At 39.3% G+C, this 14,257-nt stretch overlaps 1 protein-coding gene across 7 annotated transcripts in view; it reads right to left on the bottom strand.

Annotated features, from left to right (window-relative positions):
- The window catches only part of tanc1a (tetratricopeptide repeat, ankyrin repeat and coiled-coil containing 1a), an 86,108-nt gene that overhangs the window by 27,062 nt on the left and 44,789 nt on the right, over positions 1 to 14,257 (bottom strand). For 4 of the 7 annotated variants that reach the window (XM_079629188.1, XM_079629190.1, XM_079629189.1 and 1 more), the window contains exons 5-7: positions 7,706 to 7,827; positions 4,065 to 4,275; positions 2,201 to 2,467 (exon numbers count right to left, since the gene is read on the bottom strand). In XM_079629188.1, the coding sequence (XP_079485314.1) occupies positions 2,201 to 2,467; positions 4,065 to 4,275; positions 7,706 to 7,827 (600 nt within the window). Of the gene's footprint in view, positions 1 to 2,200; positions 2,468 to 4,064; positions 4,276 to 7,705; positions 7,828 to 8,090; positions 8,163 to 14,257 lie in introns of those variants that run through there. The other 3 variants (XM_079629192.1, XM_079629193.1, XM_079629194.1) reach the window with 1 other exon arrangement.

The raw sequence follows: 14,257 nt of genomic DNA, 5'->3' as shown, positions 1-14,257 counted from the left end.
AGAGTTTGAGATTGGGGAAATCGAAAACGACCGCGGATAATACCATATTATAGAGACAGACAAGGGATGCAATTTGCTGTGTTGTGGAGAATATTCGCGGCATTTCCAAACTGAAGGACGAACAAGAAGAGTGTTTGGTAAACATTTTGGATGGAGGTGATGTCGATATGTGATATCTAGGTCTCTTTTATCTGTCGAGCTCAAACTGGCACCCTTTTGACAGGTCATGTGTCTCCTTTTTTTTCCAGTTCGTAAATATTGCCATGTCATGCTGTAATCTTGCAATTAAGTTGCAGCATTTCCGACAGACTCGAAATGAACAAAGAGCTGTGTTTGACATAACTAATCCTAACTTTGACAGTTGGCTGCAAATATTTTCCTGTTTCTTTTTACTGTCAAATAATAGTTTAGAGGCCCCGATTGTGCCGTGGATGCGTAGATTTACATCACATAATCTACAAAAGTCGTTGACAGCCATGTTCACTCCGGTATTTCTCTCGATGGTTTCGTTTTCGCATTAACGTTATTTGGTGGTTGAGGAGACCCCCCTTCTATGTAAAGCGCTTTGAGTGTCCAGAAAAGCGCTATATAAATGTAATGAATTATTATTATTATTATTATTATGTGTTTACAGTGGCAGTTCGATGCTGCTGAGCTGGCGTATAACCAAACGTTATGTGATTGGCTTACGGGTAACCAATGATTTTATACTTCAGACGAGCGCCCCCCCGCGGTAAAGAAAACACTTTTCAATGATGCCATGCCAGACTCTGTCTATGAAGCAAAGCGAAGTAGCAGAGTTTGGTATTACCAGGCTAGCAATGACTTTTACATTGCTACAAAAATATACATTTTCTAATTAATGCAGTTCTTTGGAATTTTCTATTCATCAAGTAATATGTATCATGGTTTCAACAAAAATATTAACAGCACAACTGTTTTCAAATTGAATACTGGATTAATGGCTGCTTAAATTTCTCATCACAGGCATAAATTACATTTATTGTAAAACAGGTATTGCAATAACATTACTGTTATTTGCATTAGAAAAAAATACCCAACCCCAAACATTTGAACAGTAGTGTATATAATCTATTAAGTAGAACAGTGTCACCTATTTGTGATCCAAAGTACATATACATGTCAAGTCAAGTCAAGAATATTTGTATAGCGCTTTTCACAATACAGATTGTATCAAAGCAGCTTCACAGTATTAAAATAAAATAATAATAAAACGTCCATGTTTGGTAATGCTAATCAATAGTAATATTGATTGATTCATTAAATTGAATATCCCCAACTGAGCAAGCCAAAGGGAACAGTGGCAAGGAAACGAAAAACTCCATCAGGTGACCCAATGGAGAAAAAAAACCTTGGGAGAACCCAGGCTCAGTCGGGGGCCAGTTCTCCTCTGGCGGTTATACATATACTTTTTTTTTTGGTCACATATTTTTATATTTAAACTATTTGTAGTTTATTGTGGTAATTATTGTGCCAAATTATTCAGGCTAATTGTAGTAATGATGGATCAAACCTGTTTGATCAATAGTGGCAAGACACATAAAAGAATCTCTGACAAAGTGGGTTGTCCGTCAAGAACCCGGAAACTAAATTCTGAAGACTGCGAAATCACCTTTACCATCATGTAAGTTGCGTGCGTGCTTACATGCGAAAAAGCACGCCTGCTCTTAAAGGGAATGAGAGCTGACTCTCTGATTGGTTTATTGCACGTTACGCCCAAACCACACCTATGAGTAATGTAGCCACTTCAGACCAAACCATTTTAGATTTGCGGGATCCGCCCACAAAGTTACTTGAGTTTCGCGTTTGATACTAGCATTTCAGATCGTTAAAATAGGGCCCCGAGTCTTTTTGAGCAATTAATTACAAAAAGACTCCTATAAGTAATTTGTTTGTGAATCAGACTAAATTATTTCCACTTCACTTTTGTTTGATTGCCGCCAGCGTAGACTAAACAACAGAAAGACATATTGCCTTCACATTATGTTTGCTATACACCGCATCTTTATATAATCACATTCAACTTGGGTAAAATTCGACGACTTTTAGCATGATGATACAGATATAGCAAGAGGTGGAATGATGAATAGGGGTGCAAGAAACACTGAGGTACCAAACCCCATATCCAAATTTTACAGCACAATTATTTTTATAATACAGCAGATCTTTTATTACTCACCTGCCACAGAATTTGGCCGTGGCATAACCAAAGAAGTGCTATGGTACGTCACCGGTCCATCCACAGGTGATGTCATGACAGGTGCGACCCCTCCTGTGGTGCCTGTCCCCAGCTGGGCTTCACCAGACACCGACGGCTCCTCCGAGGGAGTGCAGGACGGATGAACGCTACGCCCGCTCTCGGCCCTTACACCTGCACCACCATCTTTCGCCCACTCCAGACTAGAGCCGCAGCGTTCTTCATTCTCACTCGAACTGGTGACTGTTGCTGCAGGATGGAGAGAAAGAGAGAGAGATGAAGGTGAATGAGGTGTGTGTGTGTGTGTGGGGGGGGGGTATTAATGGAAAGGACACAGGAGGAGAGAAAAACACAGAAGGACAAAACAAAACATCCCAGAAAAGAAAACAGGAATTAACCATCAAAGGCAGTTTTTGAAAATGATTAACAACCGATGATCTTGAAGCATGAGGACATCAATAAGGACTTGTTTAAGTAATTGCTGTCATGCTTTTTTGCTTTAATGCAGCTGTCTGTGACCTTTCTTTACCGCAATCAAATAGAAAAACACTATTTTGGGCTTTAAAAAAAACCTTCTGATGTCCTACTTCAAGAAACCTCCGGCAGACCTGAAATAAAGACAACGCTGTCCTAGTTTTGATAGTGCACATCTCAGACATATGAGAATTTACAGCACAGGCCAACAAAAACACTTCCAGAAAGTTAACAGACAATAAACCGCTTTGAAAAGTCGGGTCTCAAGAAGTCTAGTGTTCACTTCCTCTCTTGATCGCGATCCTTGGAGAAAAGTCAGTTCTGCATAAAGGTAAACACCTCCGTCAGCTTCTCCAAATGTTCCGTAACACAATACATGCAAATATTACAATGTCATAACTACTACTAGCAGTTTCATGCAGCCATTCACACTGGAGTCGAACATTTACTTGTTGAGCTCAACTAAGATTTGAGCTTTTGGAGCAACAAGTGTACATAACTGAAAGCTGACGCTACAAAAATAACACCCAGTGAACACAATGGTAATCCATACGACCCCAGTTGAAGAACTAATGTCTTCAATTAGATCTCAATCGTACTAAAATAGGTACTAAACTATACTAATATTAAAATTTTAATAAATTTTTTCGATGTTTAATCGTATGCAGGTTCATGAGTTCACACTTGACTAAACAATCGAATGTTGTGAAGCCTGATGCAAGTGCATTTTGAAACTCACACTGTGCTTCCGTGTCACTTCTCGCATCAGATTCAGCTTACTCTAATACTAGAAATAAAAAGATTGTAACTCACAAACTTTTTGAATTACAGTCATAAGGCACGATTAGCGTTTGAATATAATATTTCACAAATGAGCATTCTTTTGCATCAAATAGCTTTAAATTAAATTAAGCAAAGAATGAAAAATACACTAGCACTTTATGGACTTCATCTTCCTTTACCGACACCAATGTTTTTGCTGCTGAACTTAAATTCAACCAAACAAAAACGCAAATGAATTCAATTTGGTTAAATGTCATTTCTATAATTTCACTTCAGCAATAAAAAAAAAAGAAACAAAGAATGAACATTTTCCTCTTGTGCTTCTGACAGCTGGATGTCAGACCAGCTTTTAATTCAGCCCGACAGATATGCTTTCAAGCTTGGCGTGAATAGACCATTCATCAGTGGGTTGTTTCTTTTTCATTTTGTGCTCAGTGTGAAAGAGCCGTAAGATTCAGATTATCTACAAAACAACATTTGAATGGAGTCTATATAGTTAAGAATGCGGTAATTATTTCAATACCCTGCCAAAAATAAAAGAGGACTTTTGAATAAAGCGGACTTTGCTAAGGAGAGAGGCAGATGTTACCTATGATCCCACTGTCCTTGCTCTCCAGGGTGGAGCTGGGTGTAGTGATGATGGTGGAGGTGGCAGTGGAGAAGGTGCTAGAGGAGATAACAGGAGCCCTGCTGCTGGAGGAGCTCTCAGGTAAGGTGGAACAGGGGCTCTCTGCGCTGGGAGACGCCGTACTGCTGGTCAGAGTGGAGCAGGGACTCACGCCCTGACTGGACACTATACACTGCAGACCGAGACAGAGGAATGAAAAAACAAGCAAACAGAAAAAAAGTAAATAAATATTGCATTAGGGGAAAAAAAGAGACAGCAGAGGAAACAAAAAAAGGGAGCGAAGAGATAAAGTGATAGATGGAAACTGTTAAACTCAGCTCATATGTCCATACAAGGGCAAGGCCAAAAATACTCCAAGCCCTCCAGTCTGCTTTTGTTCCAATATAAGCAACCAATTCGATGCTTTTAGAAACAGATTTAGGCTGCAATGGTGACAGTAACCAACACACAGACAAATGTGCATCCGCATTTTACCAGTGTTTACAATGGCAATGCTTTGGTTAGGGATAGAGTAAATCTGCAAATCTGGGGAGGAAAAAAGCCAACAAGGAAAGGTATAGAAAAAATTTGAAAAAAGAAAGAAAGACGGTTCTATTAAAGGTTTATGGTTTCTTAATCCTGGTCTTATTGTGACAAATTCATATGTGATGATAACTTTCCAGAATCTACCCAAGTCTAATCAAGATGGAAAAAAAATGTTGTCCCATTCTACTTTTTCTTCTCATTCACTTGCACATGCATCACATTATGGAAATAAAATGGGTTGCGAAGAGATTCATGTTAAGTTTAAAGCAGTGGTTCTCAACATTTTTATCTCCAACACAATATTCAATGCTAATATAAGCCAAGATATTTTCAGTATTAAATGTGACAAAGCTGCCTGTTTTCAGACGATATTTGTTAACAAAATGGGAGTATTTATAAATTAAATTAATGAACCATGATTCATTTTGTGCCTCCAGAAGTTAAGAAATGTATGTTATTTAATAAAACCGTTTTGTCTTAGTATTTCAGTTAGGTTAGGTTAATATATTTATAGCAATTCATTCATTTAGTCATCCTGCGGCTCACTTGGAAGTTTGCTGAGGCCCCTGGTTGAGAACCAATGCTTTAAAAGAACCAAAAAAAGCATTTGTTTCGAACCATCTGAAAGCAGATTACACCCCAATGTTGGGGTGTGAGAAATTATGGGTAATCTACCTGCTGCAAAACTAGAGGAAGTGCTTACAGGGGATAAACCAACAGTCTAAAACTTACTTGTATGACTTCTGTTTTCATACTATACAGAGTACATCAAATCCTAGATACTACTCTGTCCTCTCCTCTTACCTCTCTCCACTCTCTATATAGGTCAGGGAGAGTGGTGTGTGTGTGTGTGTGTGTGTGTGTGTGTGTGTGTGTGTGTGTGTGTGTGTGTGTGTGTGTGTGTGTGTGTGTGTGTGTGTGTGTGTGTGTGTGTGTGTGTGTGTGTGTGTGTGTGTGATCAGTGTACCGGAGCCCTGGTCCCCAGAGAACTGTTGCCTGCCAGCCGCTCACCACCAATGAAGGATTCTCATCTCTCCACACACACATCAGAGTAAAGCACAGCTCACGCTTTCAGGTAGAGCTTCATGCACCTGTTCAATAATTTCCTCAGTGCTGCAGTTGAGTTAGAGAAGCGTGCGTAAGAGAGACACTGTTGCTCCACCCGCATCATTCGTTTTCCCGCGGAGAAACTGCATTACTCACCGGCAGCCACATCTCCAGGGTGCTTATCCACATCAAGACTGTTTCAATCCTTATAAAGCAGCTGTGCACATACACGGCACTGAACATGCATAAACCAGCATTCATACTTAATGCACTGCGTTTGAAAAGGCTAAAGGGGAGATCAGAAACTGGCCAATCAGAAAGCACTTTCTCATTTGTGATCATGCATGACTGATGAAGCATGTTTGTAGATAAATTCAGCCACTAGGAGCTTTGTGTGCAGCAATCCATAAAAACGCTACGTAAGCCTCTTAAGAGCAATTTATATCCCAGATAAACACCTCAAACCTCTGTATGATGTACCTACTGTATTATGATTTGGACACACCAAAATAAATGTCTTTAAAATGTTAAATTGAAATTGAAAAAGAGACTGAATGAAGATCAAAGTCAGAGTTTAGTAACTAGAAACTAGCATATTACAGATATATAGTGGACATCAGCAGAGTTAATATAGTTAGTTGAAACTAATGCTAAAAGCGGGTAAAATTAATAATTCAAATGAATAAAATAATTCAAATTAATAAAAATGACAAAAATAAAAAGTAAAATCTACTGTAACTAAAATGAAAATGAAAATATTACAATCAAAGAATTATAAAAATTATAATAGTATCTGAATGATACTAAAATAACACTGGACATCACACACACTGATTTAAAGGATAAGTTCGCCAATTTTCAAACAGCTTTGTATTGTTACAATGTCAGTAGCATATGTATATAAACAATGTGTATCAATCTCCCAGTTTATTTGTCATCTAAAGCAAAACGCATCATCCGGCAGACTTGTGAAAACTACAGACCGTACTTCCGCATTTTTGTATTGCCACTCTCAGACAGTCTGATCAAGCCCACTAGCCCAGTGCATTATGGGTGTTGAAGTTCTTACATTATTTGCAAACGGGAACGTCCTTGTTCTCCATTTTATCTAGCCTATTGCACCTATTCTTTTTTTTTTCTTTGACTTTTTTTGTATTAGAACAAAGAACACAAAGTTATCATGGATGCTACAATATCAGACAGTATCACTAAATATTTCCAACATCTTGATATACCAGATCACACTTTCTTCAATGGTTTAAATACATAATCCATTTTTCCCAGAACTTGTTATTTGTCAAATTTGAGCCTTAATATAAATGTAAGTCTCTCCATATTGTACATTTCATTTACGATCCCTAGCCATTGATCCTTAGTTGGAGGGTCAACCTGCAACCATTTACAAGTTATTGCTTTCCTACTGCTTGCTAACAATATTTTTAATAAGTATTTATCCTTGTCTAAAATATTTCCTGGTATTTTACCTAAATATAATGTAGTGAACGAAAAATCAACCTCTACTCCCATTATTTTCGCAATCTCTGCTACTACCCCTTGCCAAAAGAATTTTATTTGGGCATGCCCAAAACATTTTGGTAATGATTAGCCATCGGGGTTTCACCGATTGCACCTATTCTAAAAAAATAAAATAAAAAGTGTTTCTAGACATCATAGTTTTATTAAAAGCCCATCTTGCCAGTTATAAGTCACCACTTTAAGGGTACAATCTACCATTTTCTTTAAGTGGAAGTCTAAAACAAAGCTCTTCCAATAGTGTGTCTAGAGTGAAAGTGTGATTCTGGAAGAACAGCTCCAGCAGTGTCAGCGATCTCTCTGATAAATGACCTCTGGTATCCAGGGCTCATTCGATGTAACCTGACTGAAAAGAAAATTCAGAGGCGGTTTCCTCTTTCCAAGGATGTTATCGCCCTAATCTTACATATCTTTAGTGACGTGATGCCACATGTTTGTGTATCAGATTGCACGTCTCTCAGAGTTTGGGTGTTTAGACCTGTAGGGTTCATGTTTACCTGTTTCTCCTCCATGTTTGTTTGTGATGAGGTGGGGATGGCGTCTCCCAGCAGGAAGCCCAACCGTGTCATGAGCTCCTGGACAGCCGGGGAGGAGCCAGACTCAGCCGGCGAGAGCAGCTCTGTACACACACACACACACACACACACACACACACACACACACACACACACACACACACACATATTCAAAGGTTAGGGAAGGATGAACAAAAAAACCCACACCCAAAAGCAACATGTCTACAGGTACCCCGAACGCACAAAGGACGCATTCACATTGACGAAACATCTACTTGACCACACGTACATTCAAACACTACATACAGTCCAATTACACATTCAACGCTATTCCTCCAGGACGTACAGAGAATCGGTCCCAACTCACCAAGATCCAAAGGACCGGTGTGGCACTTCCTGTGCTCTCCTTTCCTCTCGCTGCCTTTCACAGTCTCCTCTGCTCTCTGGCAATCTCCGTCCCTCCCTCTCACATCTCTCTCTCTATCTCGCAACTGTTCTCTCTCTTTTAGTCTCAATCCCTCCCTCTCTTTCTCTCTCTCTCTCTCTCCCCCTCCTCTCTGTTGCCCGGTATCTCTCTCTCTGTAGTACAACGCAATGTCTTTACAGTGCTCCACACAGCTTCAGAACGCCTGGGATTGAGATGCGGTTATTATGACAACCAAGTTTCTATCCATTCAGAGGCTGTGTGTGTGTGTGTGTGTGTGAGACAGAGAGGACAGGGTGTGAATGTGAATGAGCAGAGATCGTGCTCGGTTCAATCACTATAGGCAGCTCTCATTCTCAGAATACGACTGGCTAGATACACACACACACACACACGTTCATTCATTCTCTCCCTTTCTTACGTGCACAACACCATCCCGCAATTCTGCACAGATACAAAATAAAAAAATTGTTGTATGCTAATTTAATGTTAGATACTGTCAGTTTAGGAAATTAAGTGAGGCTCATTGAGATGTTTAAAACCAGTTATATTTGGAAAAAGAGACAGTTGGCTAAACATTATGACAACATGAAATCAAAATGACTTTCTTCATTAATGTCTCTGGTTTTTGTGTGCATGGTTGATCAGAGCACACCTTATTCTAATGAAAAGACAAAAAACAATATTTGGGGTATGTAACCCTGGGGGAAAAAAAAAAAAAATATATATATATATATATTAACCAATATATATTATAGCCTGACAGGTTTCATTTTTTGACCATCCAATCAAATCACAAAATCAGGTTCTGACCGACACTACTCCCAGCAGAATATTCAGTTTTACTTAGAAATTGGGTTTTCAGTCATTAAATTCAAAGTGAATGTTGTTGTAGTTTGTATTTAAAATAGAATAGATCATCAATGGAAAATCATCACATTTTAAATACATTTTTGATACATTTTGTATGGAGAAAAAAAAAAGGAAATATGTCTTATGAAAATCTATCACAGATGTATGAATGGAAATTATTTATTTGATATTATTGGTGTTAAGAAGATATTCTGGGTTGTTATGCAGATTGTCATGTGGCTACTAAACTTTTATGAGTGGATGCATTAACTAGGTTCATTACTAGAGCAAAGAACCCACTTTTAAGTCATTAACTCATATTCTTGGTTCAGTCCCTGCTATTTATTTCAACCATTTTATTGTCCACTAGGTGAAAATCTGATGGCTTAGAAAAGTAATAGCACCGCTCTTCTCTACATGCCAGGCATAATTCATGGCTTCACCACAAACCGTTAATGATCACGTTCAATACTAAGAGGTAATAAGGTTAGAAAAAGATGGCCTCATTAAAAATGTGAAAATGCGCCAGGAAATCAATTTAAGGTGGCAAATATTGTCCCTTAATGAAAAAGTTAATTTCTCTTACTGACCACCGCAAAGAAGAAAAAAATACTTGAGATTTGTCAATATTGCACACCCTTAATTCAATGTATAGACAGCCTCAAAGCAAACACAAATGGATGAAATGCCACAAAACTCTAATGCTGATTTCATGGACACTTTCCTACCAAGTACACACCAAGACACAAATGCAAAATTAAACAAAAAAAAGCCAAATATGTGGTCCGACATATTTACGCAATTACGCTATGTAAATGAGCAGGGAAGTCTTGTGTAGCATCCCTGAGGGGAAGACAGGGCAACAGGCCGCAGTTCATTAGCATACTGCACTCTGTCAGCAACACTGTCCTCCTCTCCACCCCCCTTCCCTTGTTAACATCTCCTGCCATCAATCTGGCTTTACACAAATCACTTCACCATCGATTGATGCTGCTGGTCAGCTAGTGTTGTTTACTTTCGATTGACAGCAGAATTTACAGGCAAACCTAAGGCAGAATCCATATTTAATACATCGTTCATAAATCATTTATTAACGTGCAATGAAATGCAGCATATGCGCGCTCGTCCTCCGGGTCTACATTCGAAAACGTGTAAAAGCACATGCTAATCCAGATAAATGTTCCCTAATTAAACCATTTATTCTGCTTTTCTTCACAATAGACATTAGGACAGTGAGATGAGTGTGGATTGTTTCAAAGCCAGTTTACAATGGTCCACAGGTCTGAAGCCAGCTCCTCTCTCAGCTGGTCTCCAGTTGATCTACGTTTGCCAAAAGAATACAGACCTCCCAATGAGTTCACACATTTCACTCTCCTTTTGCGTATGAAGACTATGTACACTGAACCGTTTTCTCCACACACGCTTACACACAAAGTTAGACATGGGTTGTTTTTGCAGAGCACTCAAGCGGTAGTGTAGTGGTGCCTGCTCATTTTGGCAGGCCAGAAGTCTAGAAGTCTAGTAACACTTGTATGTGTGTGCGTATATGTGTGTGTGTGAGAAAATCATTTCCGAACTGTTGCCAGATTCCCTCCTGATTGTTTGAGTGAGCTGTGTAAATCTAAATGTGTGACGTACAGCAAAGTACTGGAATAACCCTGTGTAATGAATTTGATGTAGAAATAGAAGCAATGACACTATGTATAGCATCAGACGTTACTCAATATAAAACTGCTCAGTTTATAATGCCATGTTTAATCAAATTAGAACATCTAAGTACCAGAATTTCAATTCAATACTTTTTTACTGTAAATTTCCAAATTAAAATCGTTCCAGCCAGGTATTCTGTTTGAGAACCAAGTAAAAAAATAAATAAATCCGACAGAGTAATTTAGACACAAGAACTCCTTTATTTCTCTGCGTCTCTCCATATGTCTCCATTTCCTCTTTAAATTCTCCCGTCTCCATATCAATCCCAATCTCTTATTCAGCTCTTGTCGTTTTCATTTTCTAGACGCTGAAATCTATTTGCATGCTAAAAAGCTCGGGAACACCATTCCCCCTCCCCCTGTCCACACTTCCACCTCCTTTCAACAAATGACCTTGTTCATCCACATATAGCTTATAAAATAAAAGTAAATACCATTGTAGTACACAAACTCACGCTTTGTAATCAGTATCATGTGCTTGTATGTGTGTGAGTGACAGACAGAGAAACAGCCTGAAAAAGATAGTGAGAGATATGAGAGAGGGAGAATGCATCCATGTATGGAGGAGTGTGAAAAAAGAGGGGGAGGTGGAGAAGAGGACGTCTGACATGGAGCAAGACAAGAGTAAGATTCAAGCAAAATAACATGAGTGATCGGTAGCCTCAGAAGAGAGTGTGTGTCATTCAGTCATATAGAAAGAGAGACAGACCGGGTGAAGGCCGGAGATCCACAGACAGCTCTGGTCCTGGAAGCTGAGGGGTCAATTCATAGAAAACTAAAATCCAGTAGGAGCGAAGCTGACTATTAAACTTAGTTTATGTATCAGGCAGGTATCTTGAATATAAGTGAATATTAAATAAAACTAACCATAACAACATGAATAAATAAAAACCTGTCTCCAGGTTCAATCAAATATAAATAAAACTAGAACGTACATTTCCAGAAGAAAATGTGAATGGTGCTTGCAGTGGCAAAAAACACGACCCGGTTGCTAGAGTGTGGTACATGATTGCATACGAGCAAACAACCATGTCTGTACGATGTTCTGCTGCTGAGATATTGCTTATTCATGTTGTTCAGGTGGTTGCTAGGGTGTTCTGGGTGGTTGCTAGGGTGTTGCTAGGCGGTTGCTAGGGTGTTCTGGGTGGTTGCTATGGTGTTCTGGGTGGTTGCTAGGGTATTTTGGGTGGTTGCTAGGGTGTTATGGATGGTTGCTATGGTGTTGCTAGGGAGTTCTTAGGTATTTTGGGTGGTTGCTATGGTGTTGCTAGGGAGTTCTAAGGTATTTTGGGTGGTTGCTAGGGTGTTATGGATGGTTGCTATGGTGTTGCTAGGGAGTTCTAAGGTGTTTTGGGTGGTTGCTATGGTGTTGCTAGGGAGTTCTAAGGTATTTTGGGTGGTTGCTAGGGTGTTGCTAGGGAGTTCTAAGGTGTTTTGGGTGGTTGCTATGGTGTTGCTAGGGAGTTCTAAGGTATTTTGGGTGGTTGCTAGGGTGTTGCTAGGGAGTTCTAAGGTATTTTCAGTGGTTGCTATGGTGTTGCTAGGGAGTTCTGAGGTATTTTGGGTGGTTGTTAGGGTGTTATGGGTGGTTGCTAGGGTGTTCTGGGTGGTTGCTAGGGCACCACATATGGTTACTATGGGGTTAGGGCTAAGGTTATCTCTATTAAACGAGTCTATTAAACAAGTGCATTATAATGAGTGCACGAGGCCTGCGGCCTCGTGCCTATAGCCTTTGGTTGCTAGGGTGCTGTAACTGTTTGCTATGGTGTGGCTATGAAGATTTTAGGCCATTACTTATTGGCTGCTTGATAATATAAATCCTCTGAGGGAGAGAGAGGGGTGCTAGTGTGTTCTGGGTGGTTGCTAGGCGGTTGCTAGGCAGTTGCTAGGGTGTTTTGGGTGGTTGCTAGGCGGTTGGTAGGGTGTTCTGGGTGGTTGCTAGGGTGTTCTGGGTGGTTGCTAGGCGGTTGCTAGGTGGTTGCTAGGTGGTTGCTAGGGTGTTCTGGGTGGTTGCTAGGGCACCACAGATGGTTACTATGGGGTTAGGGCTAAGGTTAGGCACGAGGCCTGCGGCCTCGTGCCTACGAGTGGTTTTTTATAGAGTATTTAAAATCTCTATTAAACGAGTGCATTATAATGAGTGCACGAGGCCTGTGGCCTCGTGCCTATAGCCTATAGTTGCTAGGGTGCTGTAACTGGTTGCTATGGTGTGGCTATGAAGATTTTAGGCCATTACTTATTGGCTGCTGGATAATATAAATCCTCTGAGGGAGAGAGAGGGGGAGACATGCAGGGGTGTCAGGCCCTTTGTGTCTGTGTGTGTGAAAAATGACAGTTGGGATTTGAATTTCTGAAAATTCCGCAATGTTAAGTCAATGGGACTTTTTTGGCCGCTTTTTCGTCCGCTGTGCGAACATCGTACACCCGATCGCTTAGAAAAGATATAGCACACCTCTCCTCAATGGGCCGGTCGATTTGACACCTCACTCAGGGGTCTGTGACAAACGGTGCGGGGCGAGTTTCGCGCCGAACTTTGTGTGGAAGAATAATAATAATAAAAAAAATAATAATAAGTATGAGCAATAACACTAATGTTGCTTTGCCTATAGGCAAGCACCATTAATAAAAAATAAAATAAAATAAAAATAAAAAACCATAACTAAAACAAAAAGAAACTAATAAATAAAACCACTAATAAATAAATTAAATGCATAAATAAACCAAAATAATAAAAATAATAATAATAAAGTAAATGAAACCAGAATAAATAAATAAACAAACAAACAAAGGGGAGGTCCACAATATTTCTCACTTTCAACTAAGATGCTTTTGTTGGTGAAAGTTACTTTTAAACGTAATGCGTTACAATATTGTGTTACTCTCTAAAAAAAAAAAAAATTACTAGTTGCGGAACTTCGTTACTTTTTATGGAAAGTTTTTTATGAAAAACATATTACAATGTTTTTCTCACCTGGGCTGGGCTAGCTTGTTTGTAACAATAAAATAAATAAACAAAGTTCTATTTTTGGCAGATGTAAAGTCCCTTTCACGCCAAAAGTGAAATGACCCTTCAATGATCTCAACACCTCTGCACTTACTCCTTACTTTTTCCGCAACATGTAGAAAGGAGAAGTTCAAACAATACAAGGGAATAAAACCTACTACTGTAGGTACTAGAGAAAATGTATCTGATAATGAATGAGACAAAACACTTAGTTAACAAATAGTATGGATGCACATCATGGACTCAACTATAATCCTAAAATTAACTGAACATTCACTCTGTTCTTGCAGTTCTAGTAGCCAGTGCTTAGTCATAATCACTATTTGTCAAACAATAAATGTGCAAATGACATGATTTTAAGATCCTTTCATATCAGTTTAGACAATGAGTAGCCTTTTTATCTCCGGCAATAGCACTTAATAAAACTGTCATCAAACTTGATTATGGGTTTTTCAAAACGATCCCACACATGGGTAATAACAGGCTATATCTTGTTGCTCTAACTTTGATGTTATCCCAGTGGCACTGTTTAAAAAAAAAAAGTT

This window comes from Phoxinus phoxinus, assembly GCF_949152265.1.
Source record: "Phoxinus phoxinus genome assembly, chromosome: 11".
NCBI lineage: Eukaryota > Metazoa > Chordata > Actinopteri > Cypriniformes > Leuciscidae > Phoxinus > Phoxinus phoxinus.
This window is presented reverse-complemented; position numbering and strand designations above follow the sequence as displayed.